The sequence below is a fragment of the Watersipora subatra genome, chromosome 5 (assembly GCF_963576615.1).
Source record: "Watersipora subatra chromosome 5, tzWatSuba1.1, whole genome shotgun sequence".
NCBI lineage: Eukaryota > Metazoa > Bryozoa > Gymnolaemata > Cheilostomatida > Watersiporidae > Watersipora > Watersipora subatra.
Window position 1 is genome coordinate 59,385,877 of NC_088712.1, and position 15,669 is coordinate 59,401,545.

Here is a 15,669-nt window from a genome sequence, read left to right on the forward strand (position 1 = left end):
CAAGGCCGATTCTTTTCAAACGGACAATTGTATTATTTTGAGTAGGAATAACCTCTGCATTCTCCCTCCATTCAGTCAGACAAGGGCAGTAATCAACCAATCAATTTCAACCAATCTTTATATTTTCTGCAGTTCTATATGATACAGTAGTCATTTAATGTTTAAACAAACTGCAAAACTTTAAAGGATTAGAGAGAGGACAATTACAAACAAGTGAAGTTAAAATTTCCAATCTATCCTTTATCGATTCTAACACACTGTGAAACCTGTGACAATAAAGTTGGAAATCAGTAGAAACTTAATTCAGTAAATCACATAATATTAACTTCAGGACTCCTATTGGTCAGACGACTAGGTCTGTGGCAGCAAGAAGAAATAATAAAGCTGTATAACAAGATCTGTGCAACTACCTGATGAAATAAACAGCTAGGATACTCAGTGAAATATTAAAATGGATGCAAATATAGTAATATTAACTTCAGGACTTCTATTAGTCAGACGAATAGGTTTGTGACTGCAGAAAAAAGCTGTATAACAACATCTGCGCAACTACCTGATGAAATAAAAAGCTAGGATACTCAGTAAAATATTAAAATGAATGTAAATATAATAATATTCATTACGCCAAGATCTCCTTTGTTATTATTAAGTTTAAACTCAAGGAAATTTATCACAGGCACAGAGAACAATAAACTTGCTACTTAATGTTAAATGTTTGCTACATTCACAAATATCAGTTGATTACATGATAGTTTTAAATACAAGATTTTGCCTAACTCCGCTATATATAAAAGTGTAGTAAAAATTGTACACGTAGTTATTACACCTAATGATTTCTTTTGGCATATCAGACTATCAGGATACTAGAATGTGCGCATATAAACAATTATAGATATTTGTATTGGGAGGAATTTTTGTTAGGCCAAACATGGGCTTTTTTTGTTTCTTCACTGTAACCTATTACAAAGCGTATGATCGTCACTACATCTATCACGACTAATATCTACAATTGACAGAGTTATCATCACCTAAAAGCATTCTCAGGAGATGGAGTTGGAGGCTAGCCAGCATTCTCATTGGATAAAGACTTCGTTGTGTGCAGCGATTCAAGCAGACTTGTGAAGAAACGCTATGCTAAAGCATGGAGAAAAGCGCTGCGCACGCACATTGTTCAGTTTTAAAATAATCAAGCCTTTGTAAGTAGCTGTTGGTCAGTTGTCTTAATTAAATCAAACTCTTATAAGGACCAGTAATTTTTATAAGTGGAAACTAAGTTACTTATTTTGATTAATTTTGAAATTTGTTATAATTCTAACTGTTCTGTCAATTTACACGTATATACTACTAATATGTTTAACAGCACGATGTGTTAAGATTAATAAAAGACCAGAACATATATCTTACCATCTGTTGGTTTTACTGGATACATACAGAGCTTCCAATACAATATTAGAGGCAGACAAGGACAGCTTTAAGTACTATACAAATATTTTAGTGATTATTTCATTAACATGTTTTTGTAAAAATACATTATTTGAAAGTCTTTTAGAGAACCTGGCTTTATGCACGGCATCAAAGAGAATCACGGAGAGACATTTACTGTCAACCTTCTTAAATACTGTTGTTTAAACTTTATAATTGCGGCTTAGCAAGTGTGCCAATCTAACACTTAATAGCTTTAACACGCTATATAAGTTACATTTATTTTATTTAAATGACTAGTATAAAAAATGCTATAGATATCTAATAGTATAGGCCTTTATATTTTATGATGTGAGTTCATCTGTAATCCAAAAAATTTAAGAAAAGGCCCGATTACAGTTTTACCTTTCACTATAATACTAGTACGTTAGCAGGGCTGTGCACTGTGGAAGATCATCATGTGTAATAACTATGGTCACATTTATTCACAGAATTTATTACGTGACGGAGCAGAGTAGTGATAGTACGTGTGCCGGCATGTCCAAAATCCAAAATGGTGCAACTTTTTTTCGCGTAATGCAGTTGCTGTGGCTTATAACTGACGGATGGACACACAGGACTCTAATTATAGTAAATATCATTTAAGATGCCGATTGGAGTGACTTATCAGACTTTTCAAACAGGATGCCATTCATCACTAGTTTCTTGCATTTTTTGGCAACTGAAATTTTTAGAGTTTGTCAATTTTTTTACATAATTGATGGATAATTACCTTAATATAAACTATTTTAAGATCTGTTTCCTTTTCTTCTATGAGTAATTTGTTTTTATTGATTAGCGGGTGTTCCTATACACAATAAATAATATTAACATCTACACTAAGCGATCAGATGTTGTTGCTCAAGCTTTGGATATGTTTTTGATTTTGATAACAAAATCTTGTTGACAGGTATAAATAAAACTAATTTATAGTTCATTACATTACTGTTTACAGTAAACTAAAAATTTGTATTTGTGATAGGTTTTATGAAATTTACCTAAAAACATTATTAAAAATATTTTTAAAAATAACTTTACAGGCACCAGAATTAATGCATTCAACTGCTCAAGTAACTGCCATCAATATACGAGTCAAGTTGTAGTTTAAGATACACACAATATATTTATATATTTATTTTTGCAGCTCACCATTCATTTAAGTTTATATTATTTTTACAGATCAAAACTCCTTTCACAAATTCCTTCTCTTCGACACCTGAGAACGCCGAAAAGAAAAATAGAAAGATCGGCGCGAAGAATAGAAAGGAATGCTGTCAGCGCTTCGGTGCGATAAGCGCAGGCGATGCACTGTAAAGATAAGTCCAGACATTCAGAGGAGAGTGTGCAACACTCACTGCTGCCCAGGTAGGCTTTTTGAAAACACAGTATGGAAAACAACTACTAATTTTCATAAACATAAAATACTAGATTCATGTTGTTCTACATATGTTGCTTATAAAACTGAAGATACACAGAAGAGAGCTATGAAAAGCTTCATTAGTTTATTAACGTAATTTGTAAATACTTTGATGATGGACAAACTGTTCTGTAGTAGGCCTTCATTGTTTTTAGCTCCTATATCTACCCAATTTGAACACTAAGTATGTACCATAAAAATAGGAATAATTGCAACAATCATATAGAATAATAATAAGTAAAGAAAGAATAATGATAACTATTATCATTACTATAATAATGCTAACTAAGAACAGCAGAGATTTTAAGGATAGTTCTACAGTAGAAGATAGTGACAACACTTTGGCCTTTAGAAAATACCCGGGTCATATATGACCAACCTTGAAGGTTGTGATACAATTCTACAATAATAATAATAATAATAGTAATACTATTATGCTCAGCTGAGACAATAGAGACATAGGCTCTGGAATGTGCGCAAGAGTTTAGTTTGAGAAGAGCGAGAGAGCAAGGCACCTCAGCGGTGCCTAAATGAGGTCATGGTCTAAAACACTTTTTTGTATTGCTGCAGAAGATAAAATAATTGCAATAGGTAGTAATAATAATTGTTACATATAATACAGTCATTTTAAACATATGATGCTGCAAGCCATAATAATAACTTTATGAATTGGACAATAACTTCATGCGTTCAAAAGGTCGATAATAGATGTTTATGTTACAGTGGATGGTCACTGGTCAAGCTGGAGTAGTTGGTCTTATGTCTCTGGATCACAGGTGTCTAACTACTATCTTAGAAAAAGAACCAGAACTTGCACCAACCCTCCACCATCCTGCGGTGGAAGATACTGTTATGGTGATTCTCAACAGACCAAAAAGAGTGAGTACCTGCATAGCTTTTCATGATAAATTAAATCTCTAGCTCAAAGGATAAACTTGTTTAACTTTTGTTTCATTTTAAAAGAATTCAGTTTTTCTTAATTACCGGATTACGAAGTAAACAAATTAGCTTTCTAAAATTTATCAAAGCTGTATAAAACTATGTTTTAATCTTTGTATACATCATGCTTTACAACTTTTAATTTGCTCATTTTTCTCATCTTGTCAAGATGATTTGACCAGCTATTTTGTTTCATTTTAGTCTATGCACAACACTAAGCTACGCCGATGAATGGAACCACGAAACCAAACTGCTACACTATATATTGTCAACCTGTTCATCTTTATTGTTTACTTTTGTTGTTTACTTACTATAACATGATTGAATACAGTAATAGTTAAATAAATACAATATCAATTCAAAACACTGTATCTATTTGCTACAATACTTTATGCGTTCCATGGGTAGTCCAATGAGCAGATATAATATTTTATTACACATTTATATAAAATATATATACATCAAATAATATGTTATATATATTATCTTGTAATATATGTATAAGATTTGTATATATGTATAAATATTTATAAATATATATAACATACCATACATATATGTATTATTTTATTGCTGATAATTTTATTTATAATAGAAACAACCTTGAAATTATGCCATATTACAAACATCGTAAAACAAAAGAAGGGCAACAGCTGTCTGCTAAAACCAAATAAATGGCTTGACATATAACATTTAAAATACCTTTCTTTGCTAAAACAAGGATATTAGTTAGAAGAATGTTTTAAAGCAGCTAGCAATTATATTTTCAAAATAATTGTTAGAGTCTATATGCAATTTTTTCATATTATGTAGGTTGAAATGAATTACAACTCTGTAACTATTTATGAAAAAATAAGGACACAAACAATTGAAGATTTTGAAATCTATAATTGATGTAAACTAACATTTAAAGTGGCAGGATACTAGAAAAACTAAAGCCTATGGATAACTGCTCATTGCTAGAGTATCTTGTAGCGAGTACTTTGAATGACCCGAGTTAGAAGTCGTTGTCATCTTCTAAAATTTTGCTAACACCCTGAGTTATCAGTGCTCTGTCAATGATGTAGATGAAAATATAACAACTGTTGTAGTTTGTTATTTATGTAAACAATGTAGTTAGTTGTTTATTGTTTTATATATTGATAGCAGTTGTTGTAGTTTGTTATTTATGTAAACAATGTAGTTAGTTGTTTATTGTTTTATATATTGATAGCAACTGAATTACATTTTGCACAACTGATAAAAATAGTAATGAACAGTATAAATAGTAAAACAGTAAAGGCAAGCTTACAAATAAGATAAAAACACTAGTAGTCTGATAAGTTCAGCAGTTATGAGTCACTGTGTAATACTAACAATGTCAAATTGCAAGAATTTTTTACTACCCGGGCAACGCCGGCATTCACCTCATACAATTATATAACAACATAGCCTTTCATAGTCATACTAGCAAAATACAAACATTAAACGCTCTTAGATGAAAATGTAGGATAAGCGTTGCTCTGCACAGTTTTGATTCAGTCAATATGTTTAATTGTGAAAACTAGACTACTTGATATTTGCATGAAGAGAGTCACAGACACCTCAGCACGAGTAGATTAAGTTTTCACATTCTTCACAGTTTTCACGTTTCCAACATTCTCTGCAGACTTCTTATGTGAGAATTAACAGTTTTGGTTGACATGCTAATCACATTAATGACTCTCCTTAAGTTAGTAAAAGATTTTTTAGACGATTGACTATAAGTAATGTTTACTTCTAAGAAAAGTTACATCAGCTTTTGATCTGTAAGTAAGTGAACTGGAGTTCATATGCTTGTTAAATATGATGCCTAGTTCTCATGAAGACAAATCTTTAATAAAGCCCCTTTGGCTATAAAACCTCTTTGTGTCCATTTCACCAATTTAGCCAACAATAATGCAAGTTATATGTATTATGTGCCTAAATATTGTAGCGTTACTGTAAACCAGCCAACAATAACATAGATTTAGCATCATCCAATATTGAGATGACAAAAACTATCACTATCTAATTGTATCGATCCTCCCTCATAACCGTCTCAGGAAACCTAACGCTGCTACATCACAGCAAAACCTCAACAGATCTGTTGTATTGACACCAAAGATATTGTTACATATTCGGATCTGCGTTTCATGGAATTTTCGTGGTCGAGTGAACAAAGCACTAAGGATTCGAGCTCCCGTCATTAACAAGCTTGAGTTAACATGTATCCAGGTTTCAGCATTAAGTTCTATAAAATTTCATGCTTCATGAAACAGCTCATAGCTTCAAGTATTCTTATGACACACAAGTTCTGGCATGAATCAATATAATTGTAGGTGGTTTTAAGAGCAGATTTTTTGAACCAACCTACCGCCTGTTAAAACAGTTTAAAATAGATATTATTATAGATCACTATTACGCTGGTAGTCTAGTGTGCCATTAGAAATTATCAGGTGTAATAACTATATGTATAGTTATTCTCCAAAGTTGCAGAGTTGATCCACCATACTGAAAGTTATGGGTTCAAATCCTGTATGACACAATATATTTTCCCAACCTTCAATTATGGCTTCAGACAGACAGAAGCACATAGTTCTTATTATAATAAAAAAGAATTATATTATATTATATTATGGTGTTATGTTATATAATATTATTATAATATATTAATTATATTATATTATTATAATAAGGATTGTACACTTTGTCAGTTGGCCTTCCATACTTGTATGTCGACCATCAGGTTGGGTGCTTCTGTTTTGCTTTTTTGACATTGCTAGGGCCAAAAAGCTTTCATTAGAGTTGCCCCGATTTTAGTATGAGAATCGGTATCGGTACCGATATGCGTGTTAAGTATCTGATTCGGTATTGGCCGATCTTTTCTTAAAAATGTAAAACTTCAGATACTTTTCACAGATCAACTATTTAGCAGAAAACTGTATTTTAGCCTGCTACATTAATAAAGATCATTAGTTGCAAGTTCCTTTACTTTCACCTAATGAATTCCAAGCTTGCCACACCATTTATTTCATGTCTATAGCTTGATGAACATCAATACGGCTGAAGAAGCTTTTTGCTTTAGTCAAGACATGATTACACAGTGTGGTATTTCCCAATTAAAACAATGGGATCTATTGCAGCCAATCACGAACAAGATAAAAAAGAAAGTAACCAAGAATGCAGTGTAATATTTCTATTTAGTAGCATTACGAAAGTAGTTTACGCATATGATGCATAAATTTATCTATCACTCTCTTGATCCTGACGATAGAATGTATCGTTTTTATTGTACCCCAAAAACTTATCAGTATTTAGCTTGTCCTCCATCATGTGTGGCAGGTGAGTATGAGTGGCTACATGGATAGTGACAAAAGAAAGAAGCTTCTCACTGAAAGAATTGAATCACTAACAGTAATTAAAAGAAACATTGATTTGCCCTAAACTTGTACAGGTGCAGCAGTTCGTCCAACAATAGAGAAGAGACTTCATAATGTTAGAGGGAGAAGGAGAGAGAGGGAGAGGAAGTGAAGAAGAGAGGGAGAGAAAGAGAAGGCGAGGGAGAAGGAGAGAGAGAGAGGAAGAGAGGGAGAGGGAGAAGGACAGGGAAAAAGAGAGGGAGAAAAAGAGGAAAAGGGGAGGGAGAGTTAGAGGGAAAAGTAGATAAAGAGGTAGAGAGAGAAGTAGAGAGAGAGGTAGAGAGAAAGAGGTAGAGAGAGAGGTAGAGAGAGAGGTAGAGAGAGAGGTAGAGAGAGAGGTAGAGAGAGAGGTAGAGAGAGAGGTAGTAGAGGGAGAGGAAGAGGGAGAGGGAGAGCTGTACCACTAACAATAATTGCTACTATTAATTCGATCTTCCTGCAAAGTAGATGCGAGTATGTGATAAAATTTAATGAAAACCGGATAATATCAGTTTGCAATTGAGAAGTTCAAAGAAACATTGATTTGCCCTAAACTTGTACAGGTGCAGCAGTTAGTTCAGCAATAGAAAAGAGACTTCATAATGCTAGAGGGAGAACGAGAGAGAGGGAGAGAGAGGGAGAGGAAGTGAGGAGGAGAAAGAAGAGAGGGATAAGGAGAGAAAAAGGAAGATAAGGAGAAGGACAGGGAGGAGAAGGAGAATGAGAGGGAGAGGAAGAGGGGGAAGGAGAGGGAAAAAGAGAGGGAGAGGAAGAGAGGGAGAAGGACAGTGAGAAGGAGAGGGAGAGGAAAAGGGGGAGGGAGACAGAGAGGTAGAGGTAGAGGGAGAGGGAGAGGGAGAGGGAGAGGGAGAGGGAGAGGAAGAGGTAGAGGAAGAGGTAGAGAGAGAGGTAGAGGGAGAGGAAGAGGGAGAGGGAGAGCTGTACCACTAACAATAATTACTACTATTAATTCGATCTTCCTGCAAAGTAGATGAGAGTATATGATAAAATTTAATGATAACAGGATATCAGTTTGCAATTGAGAAGCTCTGTGATTTGGGGTGATAAATTTACAGCGCAGATAGTTTCAAATAATAGAAAATTTTAATACGGTTTAACCATTCAAATATCTATTTTTGTGCTTATTTTGAATGAACCACTTTTTACGCCATTCTATATTCTCTGCAAAGCAATTACTATAGATAATAGACATCTTGCTTGGCCAGTTTTAATTGCCCAATCATTTTTAATTAGATCAAGTCATCTGGTTTTGTCTCTGTATATAACCACAGAAAAGTATATAACTATATAACTTATACAACCATTAGTAAAAAGAAGGCATTCTGAATTGATTACGCAAACAGCAACTTTGGCGCTGCCTGTACCCTTGCAGCATGTACACTAGCTGCCTGTACACTAGCGGCCTGTACAATAGCTGCCTGTACACTAACAGCCTGTACACTAGCAGCCTGTACACTAACCGACTGTACACTAGCAAACTGTACACTAGCAGCTTGTACACTAGCATCTTGTACACTAGCAGCCTGTGCACTCGCAGCCTGTACACTAGCAGCATGTACACTAACTGATTGTACACTAGCAGCCTGTACACTAACCGACTGTACACTAGCAAACTGTACACTAGCAGCTTGTACACTAGCATCTTGTACACTAGCAGCCTGTGCACTCGCAGCCTGTACACTAGCAACATGTACACTAACCGACTGTACACTAGCAGCATGTACACGAGTTTATAATTGAGTAGATTTGGCCATAATCTTGTTCAATCTTTAAATTTCCGAAAACTTTTATTTTTAGTCAATTGCAAGTGTCATAAACTAGGAAAGCTGTAGTTTGAATGAGTGCAATTTGCAAACAATTGATTGATTGCCACAGCCAATCAGAGCAGAACGAGTGTCTTTAAGTTTTACATTGGAGAACAAGCTTGCCTCTTTCCTGTGGTTATAACAAATGGAAAAATAATTTACCTCAAGATTATCTTTAACCTCAGCTTTGCCAGCCAGGTTCAGTTTTTGTTGATTCTTTATGGATTTCAGCATTGTATACACAATATACTATTCAAATATGCCGCATGTACAAAGACATTATGACCTCTGCAGACTATACAAATCACTCAAAACTATATCATAAATCACAACTAGTAAACTTGGATGACGCATTTCAAATGAATATAGCAAGTTGTAGCAGCGATTCTAGTTATTTCTGATTACTTGTAAATCTGTAAACCTTGTGTCTAGATATATAAATCTGAGGTAAAACACTTTTACAGATTTTAATAGAGGACCATTTCATGTACCTATACTGCAAAAACTCATATTATCACATCTTTGTCTATATACTTCTTCGATGCTGTATCACTAAAAACAATTCTTATGCAGGTCTGGCTGTAGTGAGGGGGTAATATTTAACTATATCTAGCAACTCGAATTCACCACAAATTTGTTGCAATGCATTAATGCTATATATCATTGTGTGATATTTGCCTCCAAATGATTGTAAGCTATTTTCATTGGTAGGTCGTTGTCATTGCTGAAATTAGTGACAAGTATTAGCAGGTGTTTCTTGCTTAATTATGCATACAATGAAATGCGATATTAATCATTTCTATCAAGCTTGTAATAATACTTTGAAGTTTCCTACACACCTTTTTATACAGAGTTAGATGACTATTCTGTTTAATCAAGGTAAAAAGGAGACAAATCCATTATATCCCATTTGAGTATTTTTATTATTAAATATTCTAATCTATTCTACTGCGCAACATTTTCTTGCACTTTTTTATGAATTTGCACAAAGTTTCATTAGACGCTCTCAGAAAGTATCGGTATTTTTCTATCGTTTGTGATTATTTTTGATGTTTGAGGTGATCTGATTGCCAGGATGTTTCAATACTAAAATTGACAAAACCTGATCGTGGTTAAAGCGCTCAAATCAAACAAAAGTGTGTTTATGACGTCTGTAGTTGAAAATAACCAGACAGAATAGAAACTCTTTACGCTGCTGCATGAGTGCATTATCAACTACAGCAACGATAGCAACTAGTGACATCATTGTGCATGTGAATTTTTTGTCTGAGTGTTTTTATCCGCAATCAAGTTTTGTTGATTTAACCATGAAACATCTTTGTTGTCAGATCACCTCAAACATCCAAAACAATTGCAAATTTTATAATAATTTTCTAATAATTTCTGATAAAATCTACCGAAGTTTTGTGTAGGTCTACCTTTAATCAACCAAACTGTTCTAATATTATTTACCATGTAAAGCAGATGGCCAGGGAACAAGTATGAATAATAGTAAATATTTAAACTGGACACATAAGCCTAATACTTTGCATTCTGCCTTTTGGATTAGCTCCTTTCTAATCTAGCCAATTACAAATAATATGTACTCCAAAGTAATTCTATAAATTCTAGTTTACTTTCTATAAGCTATCAAATTAGAATAACTTGAGGATGAAAAAGTAGAATGCAATTGAGATGAAAAATTCTGAAATAGACATCTTATCATAAACTTTTTGAAAACTACGAATCACAACTTAGCTTTTTGTAGATACATAGACACCTAAAACAACTCTTTATACATTCATTTCAAAGACACAGGGGTCGATGACATCATTATAGCAAGACTTTCATAAAACTAGCATAATTGGTTCAGTTCTTTCAGACTGACTTTCAGAGAAGGCTGAATCTTTGGAAGTTGTCAGCCCTTGCTATGTTTTTGGCACACCAAGCTCTACAGACTGCTATTAATAACCATTCAGTGTGATCACAACTAAACTGGCTAGGTATTTAAAATGCATTTATTTAATTATTATTGAGTTAAAAAACAGTAAACAAAAAGCAATATTCATTTAGGTTATAAAGGTTTCACTTTGTGGTTCTTCGCCCTGTTCAATCTCAGTATTGTCCATAGGCTAAAACAAAAACAACAACATCTGGTCAGATTATGTTGAAAGTCAGGAGTACTTGTGCTATATTACTGACTTCTAGCTTTTGGAGTTGTCTATCAGGTTTACCTTCACAGCAATATAAGAAAACAGCCATTAAGTAGAACTGAACCCAGAAGGTTCTCCATGTTTCTGCCTTACAGTTAACATAAACTTCCTTTTTCATTATCACTCTAGATTAACTTTAATTAAATAATTTAATTTGACAAGTATAAGCAAGTACTTACTTTTTCTAGTCTGTCGAGAATCTCCATAGCAGTTTCTTCCACCACAGGATGGTGGAGGGTTGGTGCATGTTCTGGTTCGTTCTTGAAGGTAGTACTTATGCTGCTGTGATCCGTGGACATACGACCAGCTACTCCATCCAGACCAGTTACCATTCACTAGAATGGAAACAGCTATAGCTTCAAGTGTCTCTTATCTACTTTTAAGATAGGATGGATTTAAAGGGTCAATAAAATGACATTGTGACGAATAAGAAATCAGATTTTTATAATTTTTATTTTATGACCATGATAATCATATGTTACATTATTATTTCTATTGTGTTTTTAAAGTGGTCAAAAAACACCTTCTTTTTTCTACGTTTCTCATTTAGGGGCCACTAATGCAAATGGTGTATGCTGGTACAACATATATTGCGACTATTTCCACATAGGGTTTGGTACAGTAGTAATTGTAACTGGGTGCCCTCCCTAACACCACCAATGATCCTCCTGGGATTCGAACCACTGACCTACTGATTGTATGCCCGCAGGACAAATAATTGAACCATAGCTGCTCTTTAAAGTGGTGAAAATATCAACCTATATATAAGATTATATAAGTATATATATATATATATATATATATAAATATATATATATATCAACCTATATCAGCTAAAACAGATGTTATGTTAAAATGCACTTCATCTATTTCAAGGCCTATATAAATACTTTAAAACCTCATTGGTTGACTAATTCAATAACAAACAAAAATTAGAATTCTATCAAAGTACTTAAACGTACATAAATAATTTTATGTTATATTTTACTTAAATGGAAAATGAATAAATGCGCTCACCTGGGCAGCAGTGAGTGTTGCACTCTCTACTCTGAATCTGTGGACTTTGGTCTGCAGTGCATCTGTAGCTTCCGTGAGAACCGTTTCCATCAAATCTGCAGTGCCTTGATCTGCTCTGGGTACCACCTCCACACGGTACGTTACACTGCGCCCACCTTGACCAAGGTGACCAGTATCCATAACGGTGGTGGGGTGGGTAACTAGCATTGACCATTCCTTAAATAGAAAGTTACTATGCTAAACCAAGTTTAATTTATAGCTAGTCACATCAACCATAAACATACATACCAATACATAACACTAACTTTTATCAAGAGCAAGTTGATTCTAAACAAGAATGACAACTTCTGACAGCTGTTAATCCTTGAAAGCGCCTGTTTTACACATGTCATGCAAAAGTTAATTTGTTACCTTAGAATGAGATAAAGCATCATGGATGTATTTTAACGCTAAGATAAGTTTTTAGCGCTTATCGCCATTAATTTCTTCAAGAATTTTAATTCAAAAAAGGAATTCTAAACAAAAATGACAACTTCTGACAGCTGTTAATCTTTACCAAAATTGAAGTGAATTATACACTTACCAACAACTCCAACAAGGAGAAGAATAGCCAGCAGCTTGGAGTCTAAAACAAAAAGAAAAAGAGTAAGGAAAGCTAACAGTTCTTTAGACTTTATGTATTTTATCTCATCTACATACAAACAAAAATGAAACAAACTAAATACGAACAGTTTTAAAAGGTGATAAATATTTTTGTTAACTGTTTATAGATCTAGTATTTAAAATGATATTAAAGCATGAAATGTGAAAGGTTTAACCTGTAAAGATTTGAGAAGGTCATACCAAATCAAAGTTTGTGATGGCTTGTAAATTAATCAATAGATATTATTTGAAAACCGAAATGAATTATACCCCATTTTTCAGCTTTATAAGTTTATGTTGCGAGTTTTATTGATAAAAGCATTTATCTTTACTCACCCATGTTGGTGTAGTATCTGATCTGAGGATGAAACCAAATGTGACCTCACTTCTCCATACAGCTGTATTTATAGTAAACCAGAAAGAGCACCTGTCGGTTCGTGTCATTTCATCAATTTCAATAAATGAAACAAGGAAGTCCAAGAATAGAAAGTACATTAGTGCTAGATTCATATTTGATGTAAATAACGGAGAAGGTGTGACAAGGGAGTTGATGAACCATCAAGGTACAGATACGGTAGCGGCATCCGTAAGTGAAATTATTCAAATATAATCTTTTATTTGTGGTCACTGGCAGTTAATTTATTGTTTATATGAAAAACAATTTTCAGTCAAGCTCATTTATTTCCCTTCCGCAATAACTATAGTAACAATAACAATTGTACTCTTTATAAATTTCTTTATAATTATTTGTTGATCTGACACGTTATGCCAATATTTAATTAGGGAGAAAAGCTGTTAATTTTGAGAGCTCTTGAAGCTTGTAGTTTTACAACTTGATCAAACATGCAAGATATAAAAAGGATAGAGAAGGATACAAAAAGGTATACATATGTATATATATATATATATATATATATATATATATATATATATATATATATATATATATATATATATATATATATATACAGTGGTGTGCATAAACTTGGAATCACCAGTTAAATCTTCAAATATGTATGTTTATATGCTGTTCTCTAAGAAATTCTTTGGAGTTAAGTGCCTCAACCCCATCAATATATATATCATTTGAAAGGGAAAATTCTGAAGAACAAGATGATGCCAATTATCCAAAAATATTCTCAGATTTTCATCGCTGGGGGTGGATCTACCGAAAGGCAGACTTATTGCAGGCTATGAATGTTGTTAGTGAAAATTGATAAAATAGGATACAAACAAACTCTTTTACACAAATTGGTGGCCCTGATTATGATATTTCACTTTCTTTGAAATTTGACAAGCAGTAAACTTTTTCAGCTGCGAAGGTTTGTGCTAACCTGTTATAACCAGATTACGTACAAGACCAGATAAAATTGCTAATCTGTTTAATAGGATTAATATAAATCACTCAGAAATGATTGTGTTAAATCAATCAATGCATTGTTTGAAAGCACATCTTCTGCTGATCAGATTGATATATAATATCTGGCATGGCATCATAATTGGCGGGAAAATAGAAAGCAAATGGAAGATCCATTCGATATAGAGTGAACAAAACAATGTGATTCCAAGTTTATGCACACCACTGTATATATATATTTATATATATATATATATATATATATATCTATATATATATATATATATATATATATATATGTCATATATGTAAATATATATATATGTATATATATATGTCATATATATATATATTAAGAACTGAAAACTTTTAAAATATTTTACAACTTAAAGTTTCATGGTTGTTACCATTCATCAGGTAAAATTAAAATGAACTGAAGCTCATATGACTGTACGTAAAAACACATCGAGTAGCTTAACGATAAAGGCCAGCTACATATACGGTAATATATTTATATATATAATTATAATATTACCATAAAATAGATATTAACTATTTTTTGTTAAAATATAGTTTTTTTACAAATCTTACAAATCTTCCAAGCTAAATTAAATGCTAGTTGTTATGTATTTCTTCGCAATATTGCCATACAATAGCATTTTAATTATATCAAGAACGCAAATGATTCCCAGATATTGCTTGTTAAGTGTTTTATAATTCGACTATTTAATTTATTCTGTTTGGATATTAAATATCACTTTTGGTAACTAAGTTAGTGGCTGGTAGAACTGGGGCTACTTAATACAGATTCATGTATACAATTCTGTGGGGAACAAGAACTTGCTTTGATCTCTAGCTTTCCTAGAGGGGTTAAGCCTTTCTAAAAGGGATCAGCCTCGCTAAAGGTAGTAAGCTGTTCTAGAAGGGGTACATCATATAAAAGTGCGCATTCTAATAAGACTGTAAGCCTTGCTATAGGAGTGTACGCATTCCTATAGGAGTGTAAGCCTTGCTATAGGAGTGTACTCCTTGCTATAGGAGGGAGAGTCTTCCTAAAAGAAGTAAGCCATTCTAGGAAGAGGAGACTGGCTTTCCTGGAAATGCCAAGCCTTTCTAAAGAGGATTAATTTAAAGGCTGGTTCACGCTGTACCACCGTATGTTGGAGTTGTTCTCTCAGCAATTGTTTCTCGACAATGCGCACTGTGAACCGACGACATCATTGACTCAATGCGAATATGCTTGGAAAAATTACAGTTGCCGCGCTTTCTTGATATTTCTATGTATATCACTGACAGTCTGTGCAATGTGCAACACTTCAGGGATTGTAACAGCAGATTCCTTAATCTGTAGTACCCTTTGTAATAGTTGCTGCGAGACTAGTATTACATCATTTGAGTGATAGTATCGTGTAGTGAGAAC

The 15,669-nt window shown here is 33.4% G+C and overlaps 1 protein-coding gene across 1 annotated transcript; it reads right to left on the reverse strand.

Annotated features, from left to right (window-relative positions):
• Nucleotides 1-11,022: 11,022 nt before the first annotated feature.
• On the reverse strand, nt 11,023-13,249 carry LOC137396839 (ectin-like). Its single transcript, XM_068083150.1, has 5 exons — nt 13,229-13,249; nt 12,834-12,875; nt 12,251-12,466; nt 11,413-11,568; nt 11,023-11,152 (listed from the first exon to the last, which is right to left on the reverse strand). Exons 1-5 carry the CDS (start codon nt 13,230-13,232, stop codon nt 11,136-11,138), a joined length of 435 nt encoding a protein of 144 aa, XP_067939251.1. The 5' UTR covers nt 13,233-13,249; the 3' UTR covers nt 11,023-11,135.
• Between the last annotated feature and the right edge of the window lie 2,420 nt (nt 13,250-15,669).

Coding starts and splice junctions, on each gene's coding strand:
- LOC137396839 (XM_068083150.1), bottom strand. Junction 12,467..12,833: donor TCTCCTTGTTGGAGTTGTTG/GTAAGTGTATAA, acceptor TTTCTATTTAAG/GAATGGTCAATGCTAGTTAC. Junction 11,569..12,250: donor CAACACTCACTGCTGCCCAG/GTGAGCGCATTT, acceptor TTTCCATTCTAG/TGAATGGTAACTGGTCTGGA.